The sequence below is a fragment of the Gallinula chloropus genome (assembly GCF_964237585.1).
Source record: "Gallinula chloropus genome assembly, chromosome: 16".
In the NCBI taxonomy this organism is placed as follows: domain Eukaryota; kingdom Metazoa; phylum Chordata; class Aves; order Gruiformes; family Rallidae; genus Gallinula; species Gallinula chloropus.
The window spans coordinates 15,866,057-15,893,526 of record NC_140101.1 but is presented as its reverse complement, the minus strand read 5'-3'; the positions used below and the strand labels follow the sequence as shown (position 1 = coordinate 15,893,526).

General features: G+C 51.6%; 1 protein-coding gene across 1 annotated transcript; it reads right to left on the bottom strand.

Moving 5' to 3' along the window:
- Window positions 1-1,570: 1,570 nt before the first annotated feature.
- PIGU (phosphatidylinositol glycan anchor biosynthesis class U) lies at window positions 1,571-18,919 on the bottom strand (the record flags this gene model as incomplete). Its single annotated transcript, XM_084271672.1, has 12 exons — window positions 1,571-1,731; window positions 4,016-4,158; window positions 5,833-5,957; window positions 6,723-6,866; window positions 7,352-7,506; window positions 9,234-9,331; window positions 11,236-11,336; window positions 13,060-13,169; window positions 14,734-14,796; window positions 15,727-15,786; window positions 17,053-17,117; window positions 18,790-18,919. 12 exons carry the CDS (start codon window positions 18,917-18,919, stop codon window positions 1,618-1,620), a joined length of 1,308 nt encoding a protein of 435 aa, XP_084127798.1. The 3' UTR covers window positions 1,571-1,617.
- Between the last annotated feature and the right edge of the window lie 8,551 nt (window positions 18,920-27,470).

The window sequence follows — 27,470 nt, the reverse complement described above, 5'->3', positions numbered from 1 at the left end:
CCAGGGCCTCTTGTTTTCCCTCTCTGCTTCGCTCTCTGCACCTCCCAGAGCAGTCCCACAGTCCAGTGACCCCCTTGTCCCCCCCCATCCTCACCCCCCTCCCCAACACAGACACAAGGGCTGGTTAAAACTTGCAGAGTTTATTATGCTCCTTGCCATGCGGCGCAGCCCGCAGCAGCCCTGCGTCCGCGCGTCCCCGGCGCAGCCGAAGGCGCAGGGCTGCTGCAGGGCTGGACAGGCTGAGCAGGGGGGTGCTGAGCCCCCCCCAAAGCGCTAATAGCAGTGCAGTAAGGCAGAAGTTTTAATTGTCCAGAAAGAAGAAGAGCTGTTCCCACAACTGCCTGGGTAGGTCCGGCTCCCAGCTGCTCCGTACCAGGCGGGTTTGGTTTCGGTGCTGTCACAGTCCCAGCCCTGCAGGGTTTCCTTGGGCTCAGTGGGGAAGCTGGCTGCTGGCTTCACAGTCCATGGGATCAGTGGGGAAGCTGGCTGCTGGCTTCACAGTCCATGGGATCAGTAGGGAAGCTGGCTGCTGGCTTCACAGTCCATGGGATCAGTGGGGAAGCTGGCTGCTGGCTGCACAGCCCATGGGATGATCAGTGGGGAAGCTGGCAGCTGGCTGCACAGCCCATGGTTACTGCTTCCCAGTGCCACAGTGCAACCAGCAGGGCCAGAAGCCAGCCTGTGGCTTCATCCCAATGACTGGAATTCCGGAGGCAGCAGCAGGAGCAGCCCAGTGCAGAGGGGCCGTGGGAAGGAGGGGGAGGCTTTGTCGGAGCTCTCCTCACAGCCACAGATGCCAGAGGGTGACATGAGGCAACAGTCTTAAGCAGCTGTGAAACACCTGGAGTCCAACAGCTCCTTCTGGATTTGGTCTGGTCCTTAAAGGGGAGCTCTGGGCACCTCCTGGTCCCCAGCCTGGGTGGGCAGCTCCCTCCTTCCACCTCCAGGCGATCAGGAGGCTGGAGCGAGCCCAGCACTGCCAGGCTGTGACACCCTGCAGAGAGAGGGAGCTCCAGCCCTTCCTGGCCTCTGAGCACCAAGATTATTACCTGTGGCAGCAGCTTCAGTGTCCTCATGGCCACAGGCCATTTGTCCTTGGTTCACCAGCTCCCCCTGTGTGTTTTTTCCAGATCCCACACCAGCAGGACAACCAAGAAAGGGCTGAGGCAGCAGATGGCCTGTGCCAAGCAGGAGCATTACTGGGCAAAGCAGTGACGGGGAGATTTCCAGAAGTGACCATCTCCAGGAAGCAGTGACAGTAGTTTATGGGCTGAGCAGTCTCTGTGCCAGGGATTCAGCGCTGGGTTTAGCTCAGACACTTCCTCCAGTTCCTGCAGAGCTGCCCAGCGTGATGGCTGAGGTCGCAGTGAAAGCACAGCTGCGGGAAGAGGGGAGACGATGCTCCAGCACAGACACTGCAGCTCCTGCTCACAGATCTTGCAGTCGAACCCACAGCTCAGGAGGCTGTTCCCAGAAGAACCTCAGCCCTTTCTTTCAGGAGGTATCATCCCCAAAGTCAGACCTCACTCGGGGAACCCTCCCCACCCACCCCACACACCCCGAGCTTCACGCGTTCCTTAGAGTGGTCCATGTCCCAGGGCACCGTGGGCTCCATCCCTATTTCAGCACCAGCATGGCCTCTGTGCCGTCCGGCCTGGTGAGGTGCAGCCCGTGGCTGAGGTAGTACTCCCGCCGCAGGAAGGCGTAGAAGTAATCCGAGATGAGCAGGATCTGCAGAGGTGAGAGGGTCACACACATCAGTGATGCTTCAGAACAAGGAGCAGAGACCTGTGTGTGACAGAGCCTGGATGGGTTTAAGAAGTCCTCAGACCCTTCACCATGCTTTAGGAGATGCTGAGATCCTGTGAACACCCCCTGCCCGCTGCCATATGCACGTCAGGCCAAGGGAGACCCAAACTCCCAATGTGTTCTCACAGAAACTCTGCTAAGGAGGCAGCAGCTCCATAACCTGGCCAAAAGAACTGAGAGTGGCAGGTCTGCCTGTGCCACAGCCTCACAGACTGTCTCAGCCCCACCCAGAAGCCTCCTTCCACACAAGCACTGCCACAGAGTCCCTCCCAAACGCTCCAGTCTCCTGCTGCTGGCCACACTTCTTAGCTGTGATCCTTTTCAGCTGCTGTTTCTACTCAGAACAGGTCAGGAGCTTGCTGGCACCAGAGGGGACACCACAGCTCCCTGCTCAGCCTCAGCCTCAGCAAGCTTTGGCAGTTAAAGGAAATAATACTTACCAGGCTGGGGGGTGATGGTCTCGAGAGCCAAGGCTGGGGCTCTGCAGCACAACGCCAGACAAAAGTGATTCTCTCACCCCTGTCCTGCAGCTCCTTCCTGCCCCTGTGCTCTCACACCCACTCTCCAGGCAGCCAACCCTGTGGGTAATGCTTCCACACTCTCCCTTGAAGTGGAGAGCAGAGCTGGCTGTACCCCAGATCTTCCCTGACCCAGCTCAGCGCCTGCTGCCATGCCACAGACACCGAGACACTCCCGTGCTGTGTGGGACACACCTCAGGCTGTGAAATCCCAACTGAAGTGTCTCCCAGAGCAGCACAGTGAACAGAGACCTGACACAGAACCCAGAAGGTCCCTCCCCTCCTCAGCCCCACAGGGTGACCAGAGCAGGGGGAACGTGGGGTGGGTCTCTGGGCTTTCTCTGGAGCTGGCACCTCTGGCACGCTGCAGGGCTGAGCAGCGACGTTTGTCACTTCACCTCTTGCAGTGTGACCCTTCCTGGGAACACTGACCTCCTCTGTCTGGAAACAGCTTCACAACCAGATGGAAAAGCTCTTCAGGGCCTGAGCAAGCTCGCTGATCAGCACCTTCAGGCACTCATTTCCCTGGGGAATCCCCCCCAGGGAGGGAGAGCCTGAAGGAAGCTGCAGTGCTAAGGTCAGCTCTTGGCCAGAGCCTGCTGCTGCCAAGGCTCAGTGCCAGGAGGGGTCAATGCCTGGGACTGGGTGGAGACTGAGGGAAGAAACGGGCTGCAGAGGAGGTGTGAAGAACAGCCAGAGAGGGACAGAGGTGCCCAAGGAGAGAAAACAGCCATGATTATTCTGTCCACTTGTTTTGCCCAACACCGTGGCTGCCTACTGACAGGTTCTGTCAATACAGCTGATTTTACTCTAATTAAAGCTTCTTGCAGATGTCTGAATGGGAGAGAAAGAGCTGAGGGTGGTGGGAACCTCCCTCTCCCCCAACTCACTGCAGTCTCTTGTGTTTTATGTGTGTTCCCACCTATCAGAGGGTGGGGGGTGTGAGCAGGGGATGTTGCACCCCTAGCAGAACTGCCCCTCTGGTGTGAGGAGCAGCAGCCAGACACAAATGGCTGAGGCACATTTGAAACAAAGGCTAAGAACATTCTACTCACCCACAGAACCCCTCCTAGGGCTTAGGGGTGCAAGAACAGCCCAGAGAGAAGCAATGCCTTAGAAAAGGCTGCAGGAGCTGTGCACGTTGAAGCCCATCCTCTGCTCTCCCTAAGGCTAGTGCAAGTCATGTATCCAGAACAGCTTGGAGAGAGGCAGGGAGAGCAAGCCCTGGCATGAGTGGGACCTGTGCCCACAGCCCCACATGCCAGTGAGGTACAAAACCCAGTGCTGTGTCCCTGTGCCAGGCAGTTCTCATCTGCCTGCTGCTTGGCCCAACTGCTGCTGCACCCTGGGGTTCTTGCAGTTCTCCTCTCAGCTCAGGTTCTCCGTTCACGTGTGCTCTTACCCCTGCCATACCACAATGCCTCTCTCCTCTGCTATTCAGCAACAGACCGTGTCAGTACAGCCCATCTGAGCTGTTCAGCTGTAGCTCAAACACTACAAGAACCCTTTCCCATCAAGTGTGCCAGGAGGTGAGCACGAGGCCCAGTTCAGCTGGAGCAGGGAGAGGCAGGAAGCTGCTGCCCAGGGTGCAAAAGGCCAGGCACAGCCTGCAGGACTCACTGCTGCTCACGGGACGCCCGATCCAGCGACCGACCCGAAGTGGACCTTGTTCTCCTCCCTCTACTGACCTGCCCTATGTTGAAAGTCAGTGTGATGGCATAATAAAAATTGGAGTTGGCACTTCCTGCATAGATCCACAGATGCCACAGGACGGGGAACAGGAGAGAGCAGACAATGAGCACACAGGACAGGATGAAGATGTTCCGCAGGACTGCAAAAGAAAAACCAGGCTGTTAAAATTAGGCAGCACTCAGCAGCCACACTCACACAACCAGCAACAGCTCTGAGGGGATGTATGGTGAGGGAGAGGCACTTGCTGACTCACAGTTCTCTCCAATAATCTTCCACAGTTTGCTTCAGTAATTTCTGTGCTAGTTTTTATAAGGAATCCACTTTATTTGCCTTTGAAAGCAACACTTCTGCCTTTTCTTGAGTGCGAAATCCTAATCTGCAGCTCTTTCCTTCTAAGTTCTGCTTCTAAACACTGCTTCTCAGAGGACTTTGGCTTCTTGGTGTCTACACTACAGTAACCAGCAGTCTGAGAAGGGCCTTCCCACCAGCATCACAATTCCGAGAGCGGAACGCGCTGTTCCCAGCCTGGGCAAGCTACAACAAAAGAAAAAGTGAACCTGTGGGCCACAGGGAAAGGTACCTTCTCAGGGGTGGTAAGGGAGTGACAGCACCAGAAAAGGAGGAAACTCATGCAGGTCAAATTTGTTGGCAAACACTTATCTCAGGAGGTACAAGCGTGGCCAGAATCTGTAAGTCTGTGTGAACGTGTCAGATGGCCAGAACCCAAATGCACTTTGTCCAAAGGAGCTAGGAACTATAAGGCTAGAAGAGATTTGGGGTTCTGTGGACTATTTATGTCCATCCTTTTGTATAATCCATCTAATCCATCCCAGCACTTGTGCTGCTGTGGTTGGCCATAGCTCAGCCACAGTCCTGAGGGTTACCAAAAGGCTCCTGATGATCCTGGAGCTGAAGGCAGCTGCCACATCCCACCCTGTGCACTCCTATCATTTAAACTTCCCAGTGGGGTGGGAGGCTGTGACAGACACCTGTCCCCCTCACTGGTGACAGTGCCCTGCTCTGAGCACTGGGACCTGCAAGTCGTGACTTCTCCGCGCTCCATCACCTGCTACGGCCGCGCCAGGCGCAGGGGCTTCCTGCCTGGGTCACCACAGCCGCCTGTGCCGCAGCCTGCCTAAGGCTGGCTGGTCTCCAAGCCTCCTGACTCCTGATGATGTCTCCTGACATCAGGCAGGCTAGCTGTCCATCAGCACTGGGTTAGAGAAGACCAAGGAAGGCCTGGATCTGCTGGCAGGGTTGGTTGGAGCAGCTGGTGCCCCCCCCCATGAGAAACGCAGCACATCCAGTTGTCCCCAGTGCCCAGGGTCATCAGCGAGCTCGCTGGTGACTGAAAGAGCTACACAGGTTCTTTGTGAAGCATCTAAGAGAAACCAGACAATCCCTTGGAATAATTCAATCCCTTTCACACTGAGTGAACTAGAAAGGTGCAAGACAAAGAGCCACTGCAAGGTGGGGGGTTTTAAGGCTGGGGCACTCATCCACTGCAGGAGCAGCATTCAAATTACACAGCCTTAATTTGTAATTAAACTCCTGAAGGATCCATGTACTTTAAACAAGCCACATCCCTTGTGCAGGACTTAAAGGTTCTTACACTAAAGTTAACCCTGGAGAGAAGGAGAAGATAAGGTGCACAGGAACCTCCTCAACCAATTTCAACCCTACTGCTAAATATCACCAGAAAAATCAAGCTTCCCTCCAGCACCCCAAAGAGGCCACAAGAGCCTATGACATGGTCTTGGATTAGTGGTGACAATCACCTCCAGGTGAGGAACATGAAAGGCAAAGAACTTACATCTGTAGAGGTGGCTCCAGACTGGGAGGAAGGCCATGTACAGTGCAATGTCTCCCACAGTGGGGTAGGACTTGAAGATTGAGATGATGGCGATCTGGACAAACATGAAGAACATGGGGTGTTCCCTGGAAGGGGAAAGACACAAAGGGAAAGAGGATGCACAAGGGTCTCTGGGAAATGGAAATAAACCTCAGCAAAGGGAACAGGCTGTGCCATCAGCTCAGAGAGGCTCTCATATCACCCTTCTCTCCAAACAAGCCCCTGAGGGCTGGCAGGAAGGGGGTGCAGACTGAGCTGCTCTGCAGAGCAGCAGTATAGGGGATGCACATCTGCTCAGCACCCTCACCCAGAAACTTTGTGCCTCAACTCAACACACATTTCTGCAGTTGGCCATCCAGGCTTGGCCTGTTCTGCCTTCTCCTCCTCTCTGGAGGTTATCTGGAGTTGCTCACAGTTATCCCTCTGGTCATGATGCCTGCAGCCACTCCAGGCCAAAAGGACACACTCACCCAGAGCCCAGGTGTGCTGGTATCAGGCAGAGGGGTGACATCACCAGCACAGCCTGGCAGGAACGTCCCTGAGGTTCTGCTTTTTTCTGACAATGAAGAACATGAAGTTCCAGCCAAGTGTTCTGACTCTCTGACTATGCTGGCTTCTGCTGGCAGGGATCAGGCACCCCATACCCGAAATTCCTGCTCTCTGCTTTGATGCTCCCAGCACTCTGCTGCACAGCAGAGCTCAACTCCCTCCATTTCAGAGGAATGAAGATGGAAACTTTGGGAAATAAGGAGGATAGGGCCTGTTAGGCACCATCCAGACATCTGATGCCAGCCTTGTGAGCTTCCACTGGACAACAGAGAGTAAAAGGACCAGCAAAGAAACATACTTACTTGAGCTTTATGGCCAAGGGAATGGTGTAGAAGAACACATTGATCTGAAACACGCAAACAAAGAAGAGACTGAAGTGTTCAAACATCTCTGCAAAGAAGTACCAGAAGAGGCCAATATTGGGTGTCAGATCTGGAACAGAAAGGCTGAAATTTGAAAAGAAAAATCAGTATTTTTAAATGGCTGTTTTTCACTGCCCTGCTTCTGTTACATTATTAACCACTGTGTGCTACCAGCTGGAGGACCTGTCTTTTAAATCCATGGAAAAGAAACCAAAGGGATGAAAACCTGGCAGGGAAAAGGGCCTGATCCTTCCCTGTGCCCCAGCAGGATTTAAACCATTCCCAAGCAGACATTCCTGCAGAGAGAAAGATTTCACAGCTGTGGTAGCTCAATGATCAAATCAGCTTCCCATCAGCTCAGCCTAAAACATCTCCTCTCTTCTCTACTCCTTGCTGTTACTTAATTAACAGAAGCTGGCTAATGCCCACTCTCCCCCCCACACTTTCTCTTCTTGTGCTGCCAGTAAAATCACAGATCACACACTCCTTAGGACAGGGAGTGGGGTGTCTGTGTGTGTGATGCACAACAAAAACTGGACAGAAGAAGCAGTAAGAATCCCCATACTTACATAAACCCGTAGACTGATGGGATAAAATCCCAGGAGTTGAGGAGGAAGAAGGAGAGGCAGATGATCACCACCAGGCTGCACAGGTAGAGGGCTGCATACTGCATGGTGTAGAGCCAGAAGCTTTTACTTTTCAGTTTAATTGGAATGAACTGACGCTGGAAATGAAACACAAGCAGGCAGGGACCTCCTGTCAGTGGGCAGCCATGAGAAAGCCCAAGTGTTCAAAGCAGCATTTTAAATGCTGAGAAGGCATCAAACACTAGTGCTGTGGTACTGGAAGGAGCAGCTCTCAAGTGCAATTTGCTTGATGCTCTTCACTCCAGCCAGTGAAGTCACACACCTTGCAGGTAGTTCCAGAGCTGTGCTGGAAACACAGCAGCTGAAATGGGCATTTCCACTTGCAGCAAGTCTGAGGGACTCAGAGTAAGACTTACACACAGTTCTGTGAAGCAGCTTTTCCATTCAGTACCAGTGTTGACACTGGCAGGAGCTGTACAGAGCTCTAACTGATGTGGGTGGTGCAGAAAGTACACTCCTTTTCTCAGTCATACCATGCTTAGTGCCACTTGCTGGAACAATGTAAGCAAGATTTTTGGCAGGACAGACTGGGAAGTGCTGCAGAAAACCTACTGAATTTTGTAGAAAGAATGCAGGAAAGTTCATTTAGAAATCTGGGTAACAGAACACACTCTTGTGGAATCCCCTTTAAAAGCTGCAAATTTGGCATTCAGGTATTGAAGCACTTGTTGGTTGTGAATATAATGCTTGTACTTTACTGCCACTTATTATATTTATTAAAAGAGAACAAATGAGGCCAAAATATAAAATATATAAAGTAAATGTGCCTAAAAATTATCAAACTGAAAAAGCAACACTGACTCTATAGAAGCTTTTTGTCTTACTAAGAGTAATAATAATAAAATTTCTGAAAAAAATAAGAGAGAGGGAAATAAAATGGCCTAGAACTGACTCCCCATCCTCTTCTGAAGCTCCAGTTTGAGAACAGGCTGCAATGAACTTGTAGCTATGGCTGTATGTTCTGTATTTTATATGGCTATAGGTGCCATGAAGGAGGCAGGACAGATGTCCAGCTAAGACAGACTGGTGGGACACTCTGCAGCTGGACTTTCAGAATGACTAAAATACTGAAAGTGATCCCCTGTGAAGGGGGAGAAGAGCCCTCTGCTAGTGGTCACAGCCTCACCTTGCTCCCCTACCAGAGTAACACCAGCAAACAATCAGTTTTCATTAAGAGTGTTGTAATTTGGACTCTCAGTGAAGTCACCACTTACCAGTGTGAGTGCAACAGCTGAGAGACATGAGTGGGAGTGTGCAGGCAGTGAGGAGCCCACTCACTAGCAAGGAGCTGCCTCAGGGGTGCAGCCTACCCCTCATGCAGATGTGTCTCCAGGCTCCCACCAGGCTCCTTTGCCTGGAGCAGTGTCCCCCTGCTGAGGTGCCCATGAGGGACACAGGTCAGCCCTGAGCAGGACAAGGGCACTGAGCCACTGCCCAAGCAGTCATTAAAGTCAGCATGTCTGTGTTTGAGTAGTTCAGATACACATCCCCTCATCCAAACAGGGCTCAGCGACCCACATCAGTGCAAAGGGAATTCTCCAGGTCTGAAGTCCTCACTGCTGTTCCCACAACACAAAGAACAAGGCTTATTTTGGGCAAGCTAAACACCAGCCAGTTCTGTAGGTAACTTTTTACTCCCTCTCTCCATGCACAGGCATCTCTGTTAAGGCTTCAAACTTCCCCTGGCCTGAGGATAGTCACTTTGTCAGAAACCCCCAACCTTGCCTGGTTCTCCTCTCAGTAGCTAAGGACTGTCCCCACACAGCTACAAGGTGAGAGGAACCAACAGTCAGAAATCACCTACCTGGAGAAGGTAAAGGAGTGCTGGAGCAAACAGGGTGAGAGGGTAGAGTGACTGGTATGTGGCTAAGGCCAGGAACACAGCACTGAGGAAGGCACTACCTGCAAAGAAAAAGGAAACATTCATTTGTAAGGAGCATTTAATGTAAACAGCCCTCCAGACAGGAACTCCAAACAGGAAGAAAGGCACAACCCTCTGCAGGGCTTTACACATACCACACCCCCAGGCAGAGGCATTCTTCCCAGAATGTGTCCTGCAGTGTTGTCTTCTAAACTGCATTTTGAAGGGGTCATGACTCACCCCAAGGCAATTCTCCCACAAGAGAACCACTGACTGATTTACATCTCCTACCATTCACATACAGAAAGAGATTTATGTCAGTCAGTCTATATATAGACCCTGCTGGCTGCTGTTCATGCACAGGAATCATTCACTTCAGTCATATCTGCATGAAGCAGCTGCTATACTGGACATGCTGGATAACCTCATCACCAGAACCTGTCAGGGCCCTCAGCAAAGCTCTGTGAAAGAGAGCAAGAGCAAAGCTGCAGCTGGAGGAACAAAGTGGCATGAGCCCTACTTCAGAGATGCCAAAACAAAGGCATAGAAAGGATGAGCACAGCTTTTCCAAATGGCCTTAAAAATATGAATGCCTTATCAAGGAAGCTTTACTGAGGTCTCTCAGGCTGTGCTAAGTGCCAGCTACTCACACTGCCCACCTACAGACACCAGAAACAAGTCCAAAAGGTCCCAGGTTAAACACTGAAAATAGAAAGTAGCCTGGTTCCAGCTTTAGTCTTACATCACTTGACAGAGGCATCTGTAGGAACACAGCTTGGACAGCAAGCACCCTGACTCAGGGCACCCACTGTCACCCTGCTGACACCACACACTCAGTGAGCTTCCCTCTGCTGCCACTTTTGAAAGAGAATATATAGGGATGGATACCTGCTGCTGAGCCTTCTCCCTTCTTCAACAACCCTCTCATGTTATCCAGCATTCAATTCTGCACAGATCTAAAGAGCTGGTACCCAGAAGTCACAGCCAGCATCTGAGATCTTCTCTTTACCCACTCTAAAACACAGAGGCTGCCACCCTCCCAAGTGGGGGGAAACACAGGTCAGCCACTACAGTTCTGCCTATGACTGAACAGTTAAAAATCAGTTTAATTAAACAGACCCCACTTGTTTGCTTTTGCAAATATTGTTTTAAATCAAACTCCCTCCTGCCTCAATTAGTCAGTAATTAAGAGGAAAGGTTTCTTTTGGAAACACTAACAAAACCAGCATCAGCTTTCTTCCCAATGTCTGGGTCTGGGCACTGCTGGAGACAAGCCTGACCCTTCCTCTGATCCAGCAGAGAACTCCTAAAACTTACCTCACCAGTACAACTCACATAATGCTGAAAGGCTTTAGCACTGGGGATTCATAGAAGTAAGAGAAACCCAGCATTATGCACAAAATGAATCAAACAGCTCTTCTGTCATAATCCATCCAGCTGTGCCAGTGCCTTTGGTTACTGCTTCTGCTAACCCAAAGCCCAGTCAGCTACAAGCCAGCCCAGGGTGCTGGGAGTGAAAGCCAAATAATAGCTGCAGGCAACTGCTCAGGTTGGAATGAAACTGAAACCAAACTGGTAGCACACTGAGTGTGTATTCATGTACAGAATGGTTCCACAGTGTAGGGGTTATCACACCTGCTTTACACACAGAAGGCCCTGGGTTTAAAGCCAGGTTGGATGGGGCTTTGGGCACCCTGGGCTGGTGGGGGGGTGTCCCTGCCCATGGCAAGGGGTGGCACTGGGGGAGCTTCAAGGTCTCTTCCCACCCAAACCAGTCTGGGGTGCTATAATTCTAAAAGAAAGAGCAGCAGAGCCATTACGTCCTCCCCAACACAGACACATTTCTGTGCAGCAATCCCATCTGTACAGTTCTGCTGGGATTTCATTTCCAGAACTTTCCAACCTTTACCAAGCACCCCAGACTCATTCTCCTCCATTCTGTTACCTCTCATTGTGGCTAAAATGAAGAATGCAGTGACAGTGTTGTTGATGGCGCAGGTGGACTTTGCCACACAAGACATCACAGTGTAGGGGTTTAGCAGATAGCTGGAAAGAGAGCAAAGCTTGAGTTACATGCAATGGACACAGCAGCCAATTCAAGAGAAGTTCAAAGGAAAAACAGATGCACTTTGCTGTTTCTTTGTGTTTGTTTACATTTAACAGGATCCTCTCATCATCAAATGAACTCAGCTGAACAGATTCTTTAGTCTGGAGCCTTTCTTTAGAACTGTAGCCTTGGACACAGTGGCCACAGGCAGCACACCAGAGAAAAGCAGACAGCTGGGAAGGTGTCTGAAGTGTAAGTTCTAGCCCAGAAAATTCCTACTGAAAATGCTTCTTTCTTTGCAGAAATGTGCATTCATTCTGTCAGCCCTACAATTACTGGCCCCAAAGTAAACTCTGCTGAGCTGAGCTAGGTGATCCTGCTCTGGCAGGGGTGGGCAGGGGTGTGTGGACTTGATGATCTTTTGAGGTCCCTTCCAACCCCAAACATTCTGTGATTCTTTCTGCTATTCACATCTGCTGGTGCTGAGAAAGGAATACAAATAAGATGGCAAGATGGCCAAGACCTTACAGAGCATCCCCAACCCAACTGCACTGTGCACTCCTGCTACAGCACAGCGACCAGTCACGTTCACAGTGGTGTGATCTGAGCACAAAACCTGCCAGCCATGAAAACCTGCCTTGTTTTAACTGGAATTATGGAAAAAACAGCAAAGTCTGAGCATCTTTCCCCCCAGAATGCAGCCCTGCTTCAGTTAATAAGGATGCCAGATCCTTTTGGAACCCAGACCTGCAATGATCTCACGTAACCAGGCTGGAAGGATTACCAATACAACAACCAAGGTGATGTGCTGATCAACTTTGCTAACAGCTAACATCAGACTGAGGAGGGCTGATGATTCCCTCATTATCTCTTTACACTTTTCCTACCTCTCTGAGGCCCAGCCTGTGTTTTCCTGTGTTTCCAGAGCCTACAGCAGGGTAAGTACAAGCTGAAGCCACCTTTGCTGCGGTGTGTGCAGCGATGTCAAACACAGACCCAGCTGCAACTCCCTGACTCTACCCCAGGAATTTACTGCTTTACAAAATCAATGTGAAAGTAAGAAAAAAATAGCAACTTATCTAATGGGAAACTCTCTCCCTGACACAAAATAATCCAAATAATGATTTATTCATGTCAAAACCCCCAAGAAAAAACTAATTCTTTCAGTATGTTGCTTGTGCAATATTTGTTTTAGCTGAAGCTTTCCAAAATTAAACAAAAAAATAGTTTCTCATACAGAGGAACACCAAGACCTGAGACCAGTAAGGTGACAACCTGGAAGTATCTTTGAATTGTTATAAGCAATTCTGGGATATTCAATTGTCATATTGAACAGACATGTTGTCCAACTGCTCAAAAAGTTACTCTGAAAAGACACCAGAGATATTTGGGTGGCCTGTGATCCCTTTGGATAGCATCAGCATGCAGGCACAATGGATGGGGGTGGGATCTGTGCAGGCACAACACTCCTGTTACCAAATCAATGACTGCATGCTGTTGAGCCAGAGGGCCTCTGAGAATTTACTCTGGAAAAGCATCTGCTCCTCACTTCCAAAGGGAGTATTCAGGGCTGGGGGGGGGGTTTACACACAGTAGGAAATACAGAATTTCAGGCCAGGGGGGTGGAAATCTTCAACAAATGCTGAAGCCCCAAATCAGACAAATAAAACCCCCAGGGAGCTGAGGGACCAGGGGCTGCAGCCTCCAGGGAGCAATACTTACAAGAGTGCTACCTTGAGTGGGATGTGGTGCATCTCCATGGGCGTCCGGATGAGTTCAGCCACATCTGGTGCATATTTATCCAGTTCTATCAGGAGCTTCTGCTTTTTGAACTGGACAAGGGAGAATGACCAAAGACTGTCAGAGGAGGAGAGTCATTAATTCTTATTTCCATTACTGCTGAGCATGCACAAGCCCTCAGCATGAGCCAAAACATGTGTTACATGAGGCCATGTACAAACAGAACAGAACTCCCCTCTCCTTCCCCAAATATTCATCAACTGAAGTGGAAGTTGGGAGAAAGCAGATCACCTCTACTTATTTGAACTTCCTTAATTGCCTGTGTCGAGCCCTTGGCACTGCTGACAGTGACTTCACCACGCTGGAGTTTAATATTTTCAATCTTCCTAAAGCCTGCCTGGCTCTCCAATGAAAAGCTGACTTTATAAACTCACTCTTCAATATACAAGCCACTGAGGAACCAAGTCAGTGTCTTTGTTATTTTGGAGATGGATGCCCCTATGCCAAATGTCCTTTAGGGACCCCAAAATCTCTCTCATCAATCTATCTTGGTCTGTGATGCTGTGTATGGAGACAAATGAGAACTTTGAGCTACTACCCTACTGAACTATGTCATGGTGAGGCAGAGAGATGCTGGCAACTAATTCTCAAGGAGCAAAGTGGCTCACACACAGGGTTTTTATGTGTCTGCAGTTCTAGGAGTAATTTCTTCAACCTCACAGTCAGTAGACAAGGAACAAGCAAGACAGTTGGGAGACCACACAGATGTAGAACACACAGCCTCCCTGGTCATGTTGGTACTGTCCCTCCAGGACTGCAGAGAGCACAGTGTGCTTCCACAAAATGTTCTCTGAGCTACTTAGGAGAGAGCTGGGAGGAATCACTCCAAATACACCTAGTTGTAATGTTAAGGTAACAAGCAATGTTTGGTGTCAGACTTTCACCCTGCTTACTAGAATGATTTATGTCACCTCAGCATCCTGGGAAGGTTTTATTCCTTCCTTTACACACTTCCAAGTCTGTGTATTAACTCCTGCTGAGTGCAAACACAAACCCTGTTCAGAGTAAACCATTCCAGGCTCTAGCTCCAAACTGTACAGGAGATTGCAGCAGGAGCAGGGGTGAGCAAAGGGAGTGCTCAAGCCTTGCCACCTCTGTAGTCCAGCAAGGGAATTCTGCATACTGCAAACTGCTGTGACAACTGAGGGTGGGTGTTGAGTGCACGTTCTAAAACCTCACATCTCCTCTGTGCACTGTGACCCCAGACTTGGGGTTGGAGCTCTATGATCCTTGGGGTCCCTTCCAACCCAGATCATTCTATGATTCTATGATTCTATGACTTGTTGGAATGTCACTGCTTACTGCATTCTCCTAAGTTTCTCAAATTCTCTGTACTTCCCTCAGAGGGAAGGATCTCCACTGCTGTGGCAGTAGCTCCAGACACTGACTGTTTCATGCTGTGCTGCTGCCACAGCAAAGCTCACACTCCCTCTGCTGTTTACTACACACAGTCCCTGTGTTTACTGATCAGCCAGATACAACCAGATTTGCTGCAGCAAGGACTGGTGGACACTGTATCCTCTGGAATGTGCTTTCTTTGGTACAAGGCAACTATACTTATTGGGAGAAGAGGACCAAACTGGCAAGTCAGCTTACCACAGCTTTGTTGAAGTCCTGGATGGCCAAATAGAGGGCAACAGCAGTTAGCACATCAGTGATCTAAAAAAGCAAGGCACAGACAGTAAGCCAAATAAGCAAATAGAGAAAAAGCTATCAGACAGGACTGCAGTGCTGAATAAGGACTCTATCTGACCCAGCTCATCAGATTAACCCCCCCCCCCCCAAACTTTAAACACTCTGGATTGCTGATATGTACACTGTGCTCACACAGCACAGCTTAACCATGAAGCCATGAGCTGTATTAAAGACACTGATGTTTCCAACATGACAGAACGGGGAATTATAGGGAAAGAAGTTGTTCTTGGAAAGAAATATGTGAGGGTAATAGAGAACACCACTGATCTCATTAGGGCACAGGCTACAGTGGGGCACCTGGCCATTCATCCAGCACAGCAGTGCTGGCAGCAGCACAGTGCCCTGAACAGCCAGCACAGCCCAGGCAGACCTCAGCTCTGCCTGAGACCCACCTTGCAGGGAGCTGGGGAGAGGGGCTCTGCCACGTGGTGTCTGCAGCCAGCTGTGTGATTTCTGTCCTTCTGAGTTATGCAGAACTCAAGAGAACAGTTTGCAACAAGAGGCACTCAGAGAACTATCCCATTTGTGCTCCCTGCTGGCCTGGGGTTTGGCAGTGGGTTTACTGAGAAACACTGCAGGATTAAGGTGAGGGGATGAGATACTCTGACCTGGAAGAGGTAACCTTTGAGACCTGAAACCAACTGCCAAATTCCTGTCCCTCTGTGGGGATTCTTATCTAACCAAGAGTTCATGAAACAGAAGATTTATGTATGAGAGAAAAGCTCAAGTGTGGGTTTGTACAGGCAAAGCAGCCTCTCTAATTAAACTGTGAGCTCAGCAGAAATCTGAACTTCAGGGAGATTGAAGGTCCCTGATTCTTGCAGGAGCAAAAGGAAAGTCACACTCAGCACATCACATGAGAACGTTCCAGAGGAGCTTTCTGGGAGCACTTACCATGAACACCAGTTCAGCATATTCAATCAGGAAGTGAAAGAGATATATTATCAGCGGGGTCTGGAAGGGAGCAGGAGGGAAACCCAAGTCAAACACTGTCCAGATAAAACAACTGACAATTTGGTTAGAAAAATGGAGACACTGCAGAAGGTAATTTTCCTTAACCTCTTCCACAACACTGTTACTTCAGAGTAAAGTGATTAATCAGAGCACACTCCCTGGCCTTTCTCCTTGCAAAATGCTCAATAGGCTTTATAAATACACCATCAACTTTGAAAACCACATTCTAGTCCAACTTGTTGATTCTACTACTATAGTTATAGAGTTAGAAAGCATGTAACAAACAGCTTCAGAAAATATTTGTTCCTGGAGAATTTGTTCAGGTTGTTTGCAGGTACTTTTGCAAATATTTCCTTTCACTGTTTAGCCTGATGTTTAGATGCATCTTTCACACAGCAAAAAGAAGAAAACACCTTAAAAACATTAAGCAGTAGGACTACAGTCCTATCATCCTTTCACTCTCACAGCTTCTCCCTTCTAGGAGAAGAGTTATTCCAGACTATTCCTACAACAGAAAAGCTTAATTTAGATGCACTATATTTATATGGTGTAAATTCAGTCTTCACTGTGAGAAAACATATTTCTTTTGAAAGGCATTAAAAAATATTGTGATGGTATAAATAGGCACAGGAAAATATTCTGAGCCTGGGACAGAAAACTGTGTTTAAAAAGGAGAATCTGTGGAGGAGAACCAAGTTTTGAGAGGCATATGAGCATCTGCCTTGTGCCTACATGGCAGATGTATGAGTGCACCTTCACAACCCTGAAGTGTTTGGAGGAATGTGTTTAAGTGTTTGGAGGAATGAGGCAGCTTCAAGTTGAGGACAAACTGTACTGCATGCTTGTGCTGATGGTAATATCCCTGCAAACACAGAGGCTCAAGAAGCTGCTATCCCATAAAACTGTGTGCAGGCTGACCATGACACTGTTTCTCCCTGCTCTGGCTTCTGCTGACAGAAACATCTGGATGTGAACAGAGTTATTTTTTGCTTATTACAGTCTTCCCCTATTCAGGCTCTCCCTTATGCAGTAACAGCTATCAGGGTGTCCATCCCCTGCATGGCAACAAGTTACTCTCTGCTGAACTGTATCTCCTCATCATGCCTTCCACTACATATCCAACCACTGCAGGGGCAACTGTACGACTCCAAGTACTCTGAAATCTTTGGGACAAGACAGGTCCTGTCCCCAACTGTTGTCATAAGCAGTAAGACTAAGAAATGTGTCACCTGAATATCCCATTCAACAGGAAGCATGCACACTGACCTCATGGAAAACAGCTCCAGAATACGGTGAGACCCCTAAATCCAGCAGAGCCAATCCTTCCACCACTGAAACACACAAACACCCCTGTTAGAATCCTGTAACGTGGGGAGAGAAACACCTCCTGATGGTAAAGCTCTAGTTTTTAAAGCACAGGCACTAGTAAGAACCCTGTGTTGAATCTCCACCTGAATGGGTGACACAAAAGCCACCTCACGAAGTCAACAACCAGCCAGAATCCATCACTTCTGCTATGCAGATTCCCTTAGGAACTCCTCAGTTGTAATCTATTTATGTGTTTCAGCTAAAAATGTGTTAATTGGAATGTTTTGCACTTTATATATAAGTCACATGTATGATATTTACTGATTTCAAGTGTGATACGTGGTGTCTCTGCTGGAGAAATACCTGACAAATCCTTAATCACAACATATATAGAATTTGAACTCTTTTGCCTAATAAGGAGTAGAAAGACCTGAAAAGTCTGAAACCACACTAAATGAGAATAAAATAATACATATTGCTGGGCAAAACTAAAAGCTTAATGTGTTGTTTAAACTTCCTGACATTTTGCAGCCTTACTGCAGACCCTTTGTGATCATATAGCAGCAGCTTGCACTGCACACACAGGTTTTTCTCTAAGATCTCCACCTTACTGAGCACTAAGGTTCTCTGGGGATGGAGCAGTGTGGAAGAAGCTATGGGAAGTGGGTCCATTTGTTCAGGAAATGAGCAGGAGACTGCAGGCAGCAACAGGAGGTGGAGTTCAGCAGCGTGCTGCAGGAATAGATTCTGACTCTGCAACAAAGTTCCAGAGACTTTTCAAGGAGCTCACAGCTGTGCTCCTTACCATCCAGATGCCCAGCTTGACCCTCTAAGGTAAGATTTATAAGAATCCATTGCTGCAAGGGAAGTCATGGGAGCTGTGTTTGGAAACTAGGAAGGGTGAAGTGCTACACACTGTGCAGCAGAGACCTCAACTCATCAGACACTTGCACACCTTCCACCTTTCTTACTCCGTGCCCCTCTTTGCCACCCCAAAACCCCAAATACTTTTCCCCATGTAATAACTGGGTATCACTATCCCAAAGGGCTGTGTTTATAATAAATTGGGGTTCCCAGCAGGCTCAGATGCTACAGAGATGAAACCCACCACAGAGCCTCCTTTAACCTGTGCCTCAGCCTTCAGAAAAGAGTTTGAATCACGTTAGTACCCAAATGGTTGTGGGGTCACAAACCGAACGGGGGAAGGGAGATGGGGAGCAGCACTGCAGGGACTGGGGTGTTGTGGGAACAGAGCCAGACAGTGCTCCTGCAGCCACAGCCTCACGAAGGCGGCTGAATGAGGGCTGCTGAGGCCGCCCGTTCACTGCCAGCTCCTCTCATCCTTCCATTTGACGTGCACAGCCAGCGGGTGCCCCCAGCCCGGCTGCTGGCGGCGGCTGCGCCCCGACCCCCGGCCTCCCGTCCCCGGCAGCTGCCCGGCACTCGCTCCTCCCGCGGGAACCGTCGCGGACCGACTCACGGGGGGGTTCTGTCGGCCCCTGGAGGGGACGGGCCCGTCCCCAGCCCGGCCTCTGCCCGCGGGGCCGTGCCCCAGCCCGGCGCCGGGCCGGGAAGAGACCCGCTCCTGCCCGCAGCTGCGCCCCCGGCCCCCTCGTCGCCACCGCCCCCGCGGGCCTCGGCCCAGTCAGGCGCGCCGGGGGAGCGGCGCCCCGGGCCGGGCGCCCCGGGCCTCACCTCGCTTCCAGGCGTTTAGCGGGGACGACACCTCAACCCGCTCGGAGATGAAGTCGGCGAGGCTGGAGCGATAGAGCGCGGCCCGGACCGTCACGGCCACCAGGACCACCAGCACCAAGGGAGCCGCCATCCTCGCGGGCGGACACCGGCTGCCGCCGGCTGTAGTTCTCGGGCGGCGCCGGAGAACGCGGCGCCAATGCACCGGCCCGCCCGGGAAGACTACAGGTCCCAGGAGGCCGCCGCTTCCCGGCACCGCTCGAGAGCTACGGCGAGCGCGGTGGGGCGAACTTCTTCGGAGCGCGAAGGCCGCGGCCCCTGGCGAGGGCGGGAGCGGCCGGGCCCGGGGGGCCGGCGTCCCGCTTTCCAGCCCACGGGCCGGTCAGCTTCGCTCGCCGCCGGCGGCAGAGCCTGGGCCCGCGGGGCCGAGCCGCCTCGTCCGGCCGGTCTCAGGGCCCGGCCTGTCGTCCCGCTTGGGCACGCCGCCTGCCGTCCTCCCGCCTCAGGGCAGAGCCTGGCCCCGTCCCGTCCCGCCAGGCCAGCCCGCGTCCTGCATGGAGCGGGCCCCGGCGCCTCGGCCTGCCCCCTGCTCCAGCAGCTGAGCTTCGTGGCGGGGCTGCTGTCAGGGACTCCTGCTCCTCAGCTGTGGGACGCTGTGCCTGGCCCTGGGTTTCCTCCGGCTCCTCCTGGTCCCCTTCTCCCGGCTGGGGTTCCAGCAGGGTCTTGGCAGGCTCGGAGTGTCTGTCCCCGTGGGTTGCAGGGGACCAGCAGTCTGCAGAGGGTACAAGACTCACATTACCTGCCCACCATGTGCTTTCCTGTGGTTCTCCGGTAGCTGTTTCTCCATCCACATCCCGGGGTGCCTATACAGCCCACTCACACAGACTCTCCCAAAAGCAGCCTCTACAATACTTCCTCCAGAGTGGAGAGAAATGGAAGGAAAACCTGTTACTCTCTTAAAAAACCTGAGGGACACAACACAAACAAGTATCTCACACGGTACCTGAAGGCAACACACACTTACATGTAAGAAACCGATAGGATTTGCTGACTCTACTGGGGTTGGTGCTTGTCCCACTCTCCACCACCCTGGTGTGGCCCCACCTCGAGTCCTGAGGGAGGTTTGGGCCCCTCAGGACATGAAGGACGTTGGGCTATTGGAGTGCATCCAGAGGAGGGGCACTGAGGTGGGGGGGTCCTCAAGGACAAGACTTCGGAGAGCAGCTGTGGTCACTGCTGCTTCAGCTCAGAGGAGAGAGGGTGAGGGTGCTCAAGAGGGGAGGCAGAGGGGAGGTGCTGAGCTCCCCTCACTAACACGAGGAAACAAGTGAGGCTGTGCCAGGGGGGAAGTTCAGGAGGGACATTAGGGAAAGGTTCTTTGCTGAGAAGAGTGGTCATCCTTGGAACAGGCTCCCAGGGACGTGGTGACAGCAAGGAGCAGGGACCTGGACTCGATGAGCCTCATGGGTCCCTTCCAACTTGAGATACTCTCTGATAGTGTCCAAGTCACAACATGAACACTGGATTTATGCGGTTTCAGAGACGGAGGGTAGATTTGCACCCACCTGCACAGATGGAGAACGTGGTCCCTAAGGGCCCAGATGGCCCAGCAGGACTGGAGACACAGGTGGTTTAGATGATAAATCACATGCACTTTCTGGACCAAGACCTACCTAGAACAGCATTCATCCTTCCATGCTACAAAACCAGCTTCAGGTGGGCCAAGGAGTGTTTCCTCCTGCGCTCGCTTCCTTGCTGGGGTGAGGCAGCACATCTGTTCAGCTGCTGCCTTAGCTTAGCCTTGCCTCAAACGTGGTCCTGTCCAGGGCACAACAAATCTGGTCCTAAGTACCAAGGAGAGCTACAGTGTTTAGTCTATCATGTGACAACTCCTCTGCTCTCAGGCCGATGGCATGAAGGGGCTGGTTGTGGTAAAACTCATTTCCTAATAGCATGGGCACTTGCTGGCCGTGGGATTGATGGCCCCAGGACTGACAGCACTCAGCACATCCTGGGATTAATCAGAATGGATTTGTTCAAGTTAGTTTATTTGTGCAGGCTTCTGTAAGTAGGAAGCCAGAAATGTTGATTATTCTTCTTTGCAGCTGTTAGTAATGTTCTCATGAGTTTTCTGATCAGAAATGCTTGTTTTCCAACACTGATTGCTCTCCAAGGGACTGTTCTGATCCAATGATATCGACAGCAGTTGCCTGAGAGTGCTGCTCTGCTGAATGATGGGAATACAGTTGTGTGGTTAAAGCTGCACTGCTCCAAGATGCTGATTTCTCTGGTCTTATCTAGGCCATATGCTTCCCAGCACCATCTGATGGGAGATGGAAACCCTGGGGAAATTCAGATATCCTCTGAGGGCACCAGGACTCAGGTGTGAAGTCATGCCTGTACACTTCTTCTGTGTTTAACTGGAGTGTAAAAGCCAACTAAGACGAAAGGTCAGAAGACATCTTCTTTCTGGAGCAGGGGTTTGCCCAAAGGGTTCTCCAGGAGGAGATCCTGAAGCTGTCAATGGGCTGAAGCTCATGAGTTAAGTACCCATGAAAGCATCAAATACATAAGGTGCTAGAGTCTTGGTACCTGCCTGCAGACTGACCCGAATTTGGGGGGTCAGAGCTGGGTCTCTAAGGAGTGGCGACAAGCGCACACGCGCTGTGTGGTGCTGCCTTTTGTCCAGCAGTAATGGTTGAACCCACTTTCAGCCCAGTGAGACAAAGGAGCAGACCCTGAACACCTCGGGGTTCCTACAAGCTTTTGGAAAATCAGGAAGAGGTTAAAGAGACCCCAACTGGTGTGGGTTTGGGAAAGGCAGTAGGTTGAGATCACCTGGCGACATGTTCTGTGCAGCCACCCAGTGCTGTGGAGCTCGAGGCCAGCCACAGCACAGACACTGTTTCCTCAGGCAGCAGTGAAGGGGCAGGGAGGGGTGGGAGTGGCAGCAAGAGAGAAGTTTTAGGGGCTCTCAGAGACAGCTGCTGAGAGATCAGTGGAGACTTGCAGCAAAGAGCTGCAGGGATACAGACCAGCAAGCTGGAAAATAAGGACTAGCTTGGTACATGTTTCAGGAGAGGCATAAACCTGACCTCCTGTGACCTGCTGTTTACCCCAAACTGATGGTGGGTTTTGCATCATTGGGGTTTCTAATTGTTAAACTTTCTTCCTGAAATTCCTTGCTATGCAGGTGAGCTGGTGCTAACATGCTTGGTGTACTGAGCCTGGGAACAGTTTAACCATCTGAAGTTTGACTGTCTCCTGTTGTACCACCAGCAGTAGTGTGGTGGGACATTGAAGTGATTGCTGGTCCACACAGGTAGTGGCAAATGCAGCCCTGAAGAGAGGAGTTACTCTCACCACTCACCCTGAAGCCTCCACCTTTTGTTTTGGAACAAAAAAAGCACAGCTCTCCATGGAGCCAAAAAAGCAACTGAGCACTGCTCCTGGAAGCTTCATGGCTTCCTTGTGTGGCCCACACTGATGGTTTAGGTGATGAATACAACCTGGTGATGTTGCATCACAGAACTTTCATAAAACACTGCTTAAGACTGAGCCAAATTTAGGGATGATTCATCTCTGTTCCTGCAAACAGCTGCTGGTTTGGGCACTTTCTGTGTGCCCCGTTGGCATTACGCAATGGGGACAATTTTCAGGATAAACAAGCCACTCCTGTTCTCGCTTCACTGTACAAAATAGGTGTTCTGAGTCCTTAGGCACCCTGCAGTCCTTCCTGGCAGCTCTTCTGGGCAGTTGGTTCCATCTTTTTGCACTTGGGAGACCACAACGACACGTATTATTCCAAGATCTCATCAGGCCCTGTGAAAAGGTGCTCACAGCTCAGAGTCTCTTCCTATTTCACGCCATCACCGTGTCCCAGAGGGATAATTTTAACCCACCATTTATTTTGCCCAAGCTGTCATGTTTTATTTCCTTCCAGTCAACCACTTCAGTGCTACACTGTGTTCTCTTCTTCAGCCTTTCCCACCACAGACTTCACACAGCAATAGTTGCCATGTAGTCATTATTGTTCCTCGGTGGCTTTGGTTTTCCTGTCAAGTCCTGTCTTACGTACCAGGATCCTTTATTGAGCTGCTTTTGCCTCTTTTCCAAATTCCCTCTTGTTGGAGTTTATTGGCTACAGCACCTGCCAGCTTTTGGGTTTGCCAGTAAAAAAGTGCCCACCCCCCCCAATTCACAAGCATTTAATTTGTGGGGGCTACATGAGTTCTTGTTACTTCTTGTTTTCTTGGGTAAAAACCACTGTAAAATTGAAGGGCATTGCTGGTTGTGGTGGTTTGACCCTGGCTGGAGGCCCAATGCCCACCAAAGCTGCTCTATCACTCCCCTTCTCAGGGGAGAAAATATCTATTGAGAGGCTAAGGAGTGGAGATAAGGACAGGGAGAGATCATTCCACAATCGGCATCATGGGCAGAACAGACTCAGCATGGAATTAAGAAAAACATCTAATTTATTACACTCCACACCCAGTGACACCAGAGTTGGGTGATGAGACATGTGACCAGAGCTTAAAGCACCTTCCCCCCCCCCTCCCTTCTTAGCAGACTGCACTTTATCCATGATTTTGCTCCCTTCCCTCCCCCCAGGTGTCACAGGGGGAGATGGGGATGGGGGTTTTGCTCACTTCCTCACAAGTTGTTTTCCTTCTTAGCCAGGGCAGGACTCCTCACCCCCTTCCCCTGCTGCACCGTGGGGTCCCACCCATGGCAGCCAGCCCTCCACAAACTTCTCCAACATGAGTCCTTCCTACGGGGCTTCAGCTCTTCCTGAACTGCCCCAGTGTGGCTCCCTCCATGGGGTGCTGCCCTTCAGGCCCAGACTGCTCCAGCCTGGTCCCCCCCAGAGTCACGAGTCCCCCCAGCAAACCTGCCCTGCCATGGATCTGTGTCTCCACAGGCTGCAGGGCCTGCCAGGAGCTCACTCCAGGGTGGGTCACAGCATCTTCCATACGTCTCCACCCACTTTGGCGTCGGGTCTCTGCTCCCTGTCACCTTCCCTGGGCTGCGGGGGACACCCGCTCCCCCACGGCTTTCTCCACGGGCTGCAGGGGCATCTTTCTCTCTGCTACCTGGGGCACCTCCTGCCCCCGCTTCCCTGGCCTTGGTGTCTGCAGAGTTTCTCACATCTTCCCTCTCCCTTCTCTGGGGGCACAAAGCCCCTGCTAGCGGGTTTTTTCCTCCTCAATGTGATTCCCAGAGGCGCTGTGGCCGTCGCTGATGGGCTCGGCCTCGCTCAACAAGGGCTCCGGCCTTGAGTCGGCTGGTGTTTGCTCTCGGGCCTGCAGAAAGCTTCTCGCTGCTCCTCACAGAAGCCGCCCCTGCAGCCTCCTCCTCCAGCAGACCCCAGCCACACAAAACCACAACGCTGGGTTTATAAATCACTGGGAGAAGGGTGCTGGCCTTTCGTTTCCTAGCTTGGAAAACAACAGGGTTTCCTAGCAGGCTGGGACAGCAGTACTGTGGTACGGTGTCTTCCAGGCTTTCCACTGCCAATTGACAGACATCAGCCTGAGCTTTACGGTCTTCTGTGGAGGTTGGCAGCGGTCTCTATCAAAAATGGAGCCTGAGTGAGGAGCTCCTGTCCTTTGGCTTGAGAGAGTGGAGTGAATAAATTGCACTTCAGATTTCTCCGGGTGGCTTCATATGCCAGGAGCGTCCTTTATGTGAAAGACAGAGCTCTTTGTAAGAGGAAATCAGCTCTCCTCAGCCCCCAGAAAGATGGTAATTCTGGTGCCACACTGACCATTTCACAGTGAGTTTTCAGTGACAATGTTAACACAATAAAAATAGCCAAAGAGGAAAGCTGAAACTCCTGCCAGCTCATTTCAGCCAACTAATCATCTAGTGAAGCTTGTCATCTACACGAGGGAGAGCTGGGCTTGTCCAGAGAGCTGCACTCGCTTCAGACATCTCTCCTTGGGGCGGAAGGGCCAAGCTGTTTATGTGACCTGAAGACAGCTGAAGTTGGGCAAGATGAATGGGAAGGGTCTGACAAACAGCACTGTCCGTCTGTCAGGCACTGCCTAAGCAGAGCATTGCAAACAGCTCACCCTGGCAGCAGCACCTTACACAATGGGCCGTCTCACCAGCTGGCGTTCCGCTCAGCCTACTCAGGGCTGCACCCCCTGGGTGTGTGATCAGCAACCAGGAACAACATCGGGATGGACCTGGCACCCTTCTTCTGGGAAGGTCCCTGGCTGAAATCCCTTGCTGGGTTGCAGTGATGATTGTTCACATCAGGCTTGTGCAGGTCCATGGATTTGGTGGTTGGTTGCTAGGAACTGCCTGGCAGAGGCGTCTGCTTTGCACCCGCCCTGGCAAGTCTAAGGACCAGAGGGTAAATAGGGTCCTGCAGACCAGTGGGAGTTTTAGGTCTTTTTCACATGGGGAAAGGCAGGTGAGGGGATTCGGAGAGCGTGCTGTGCACCTGGAAGCTTGTCAGCTTTTCCCAGTCACATCTAATCCAGGTTGGATGGATCTTCCATCTGGGATCTGCCACACAATCGGATGGGGAAGCAGTGAAAGGGGATCTATCTGTGCATTGCCACGGCTCCCTGCCACCACCCCTTGCCCAGGTCACTCCCTCCCACCCTCCCCTGCATTTCTTTTCTGTTCTCACTGGATCATGTCCAGGGTGTGCTGCTAGGTGCAGGAGCAGTGTCTTTTCCTTGCCAGGCTTGTGGCACCTACTTCACCTTTTCCAGCTGGAGCACAAACAGCCTCACTGCAGCAGGAATCACAGGTCGGTGTCTGCTGCTGTCAGCAAGGTTTAGATGAATTATTTGTAGCTGTTCTGTCTCTTTTCAGCTTTGGGAACTTTCCAGCCAGAAGGAAATCGTGAAGTGTCAGGAAAGGGAATGAAGTGTTTAAACTATGGCTGTTTGCAGCGGGCTGTGGGCGACGTATAACTGGGGAGGCTGGTGAGTTATGCCAGTGACACTGGAGCTCTGCCTTCCTAGAGAGGTGTTTTCGTGGAAAGCTGCCTGAGAACCATGGGCTTCAGCACTGACCTGTCACAGAGATAGGGGACAACATGCGAGCCCTTGCAGGGAGGAATGTGTTGGAGTGAGTCCAGAGCAGCTGGCGCCCTGCTCCGGGGCTGCGTGTCTGGAGCAGGGTCACATCCTCTGCTTTGTGCAGAGCCATCCAAGGCCTTGAGCAATAAGTCACTGGTCTGGTTAGAGAGGCTGTGTGGCTGCTTCTCCAGAGGTTGTGTGAGCGTGGAGGCATTAAATAAATTACATTTGAACAGAAATCCCAGGAATTAAATAGTCGATTTTAAACAACCAGTGTAAAAGTGCTGAGCCCACAAACCTCACCCCTCCTGTCCCCTGTAGGTAGTGGAGATCTCACTGTGCAGGGGCCCATTTTGCACAGCACCTCCCAAATCCTTCCTCTAACCTCAGCCTCAGCCTTGAAGCCTAGAGAAAGGTAAGAGACAGACCAGGGCTCCCAGAACAGCACCAGGGACACTGAACATTGAGCCATGGCACTCAGGAAGAGAGATGGGTAATTCTCTGGTGGGGAATTTTGGTGGGCAAAGGTGTCACATTATGAAACCTCCCCACTGTCCAGGCTGGGGGTGTGGTCAGCAGTGAGGAACCCGAGGCACTGACTATGGAGTTAGTAAAGATGGTGTGAAGCTTTTTCCACCTCCAGCTGCCCACCAGTTACTGACGTAAGCTCAGGTCATCTACTCACCAGTTAACAGATCAGAACCACACAACCACCTTGTCACGGACTCACAGAATAGTTTGGGTGGGAAGGGACCCCAAAGCCCCCCCAGTGCCCCTCTGCCACGGGCAGGGACACCCCCCAGCCCAGGGTGCCCCCTGCCCCATCCAGCCTGGCCCTAAACCCTGCCAGGGATCCCGGGGCAGCCCCAGCTTCTCTGGGCACCCTGTGCCAGGGCCTCCCCCCTCCCCAGGAAGGATTTCTGCCTCCCAGCCCCTCTCCATCCCCCTCCTGCAGCTGAAGGCCGTTCCCCTGGGCCTGGCCCTCCCTGCCCTGGGCACCAGCCCCTCTCCAGCTCTCCTGGAGCCCCTCGAGGGCCGGGAAGGGGCTGGGAGCTCTCCCCAGGAGCAGCCTTCTCTCCTCTGGGCTGAGCCAGCCCAGTTCTCCCAGCCTGGCTCCAGAGCAGAGGGGCTCCAGCCCTCCCATCATCTCCATGGCTGCTGGGGACTGGCTCCCACAGCTCCGTGTCCCCCTTGTCCTGGGGACCCCCGAGCTGGAGGCAGCGCTGCCGGGGGGTCTGTGTCCCAGAGCGGAGCAGAGGGCAGGATCCCCCTTTCCCAGCCCTGCTGGTCCCTCTGCTGGGGGTGCAGCCTAGGGCACAGGGGGCTGGCTGGGCTGCCAGTGCACAGTGCTGGGTTGTGTTGAGCTTCTCGTCCCTTGACACCCCCAAATCCTTCTCCTTGGTGCTGCTCTCCATCCATCCCCTACCCAGCCTGTCATCATGCTGGGGATTGACACCTTCACTGATCAGTCCTTCAAAGAAGGAGGGTTTGAAGACAGGAGGAAAAGCAGCTTAAATCTTGTGATCCAGTCTTGCCAGAGCTGTGTTTCAGGCAAGGCTTGGTCAGTGTGTCAGTGCCTTAATAACAGCTGGGAGCTGCAACCGACTGAAGCACTTGGTAGAGAGGGATTAGTCCAAATGCAGC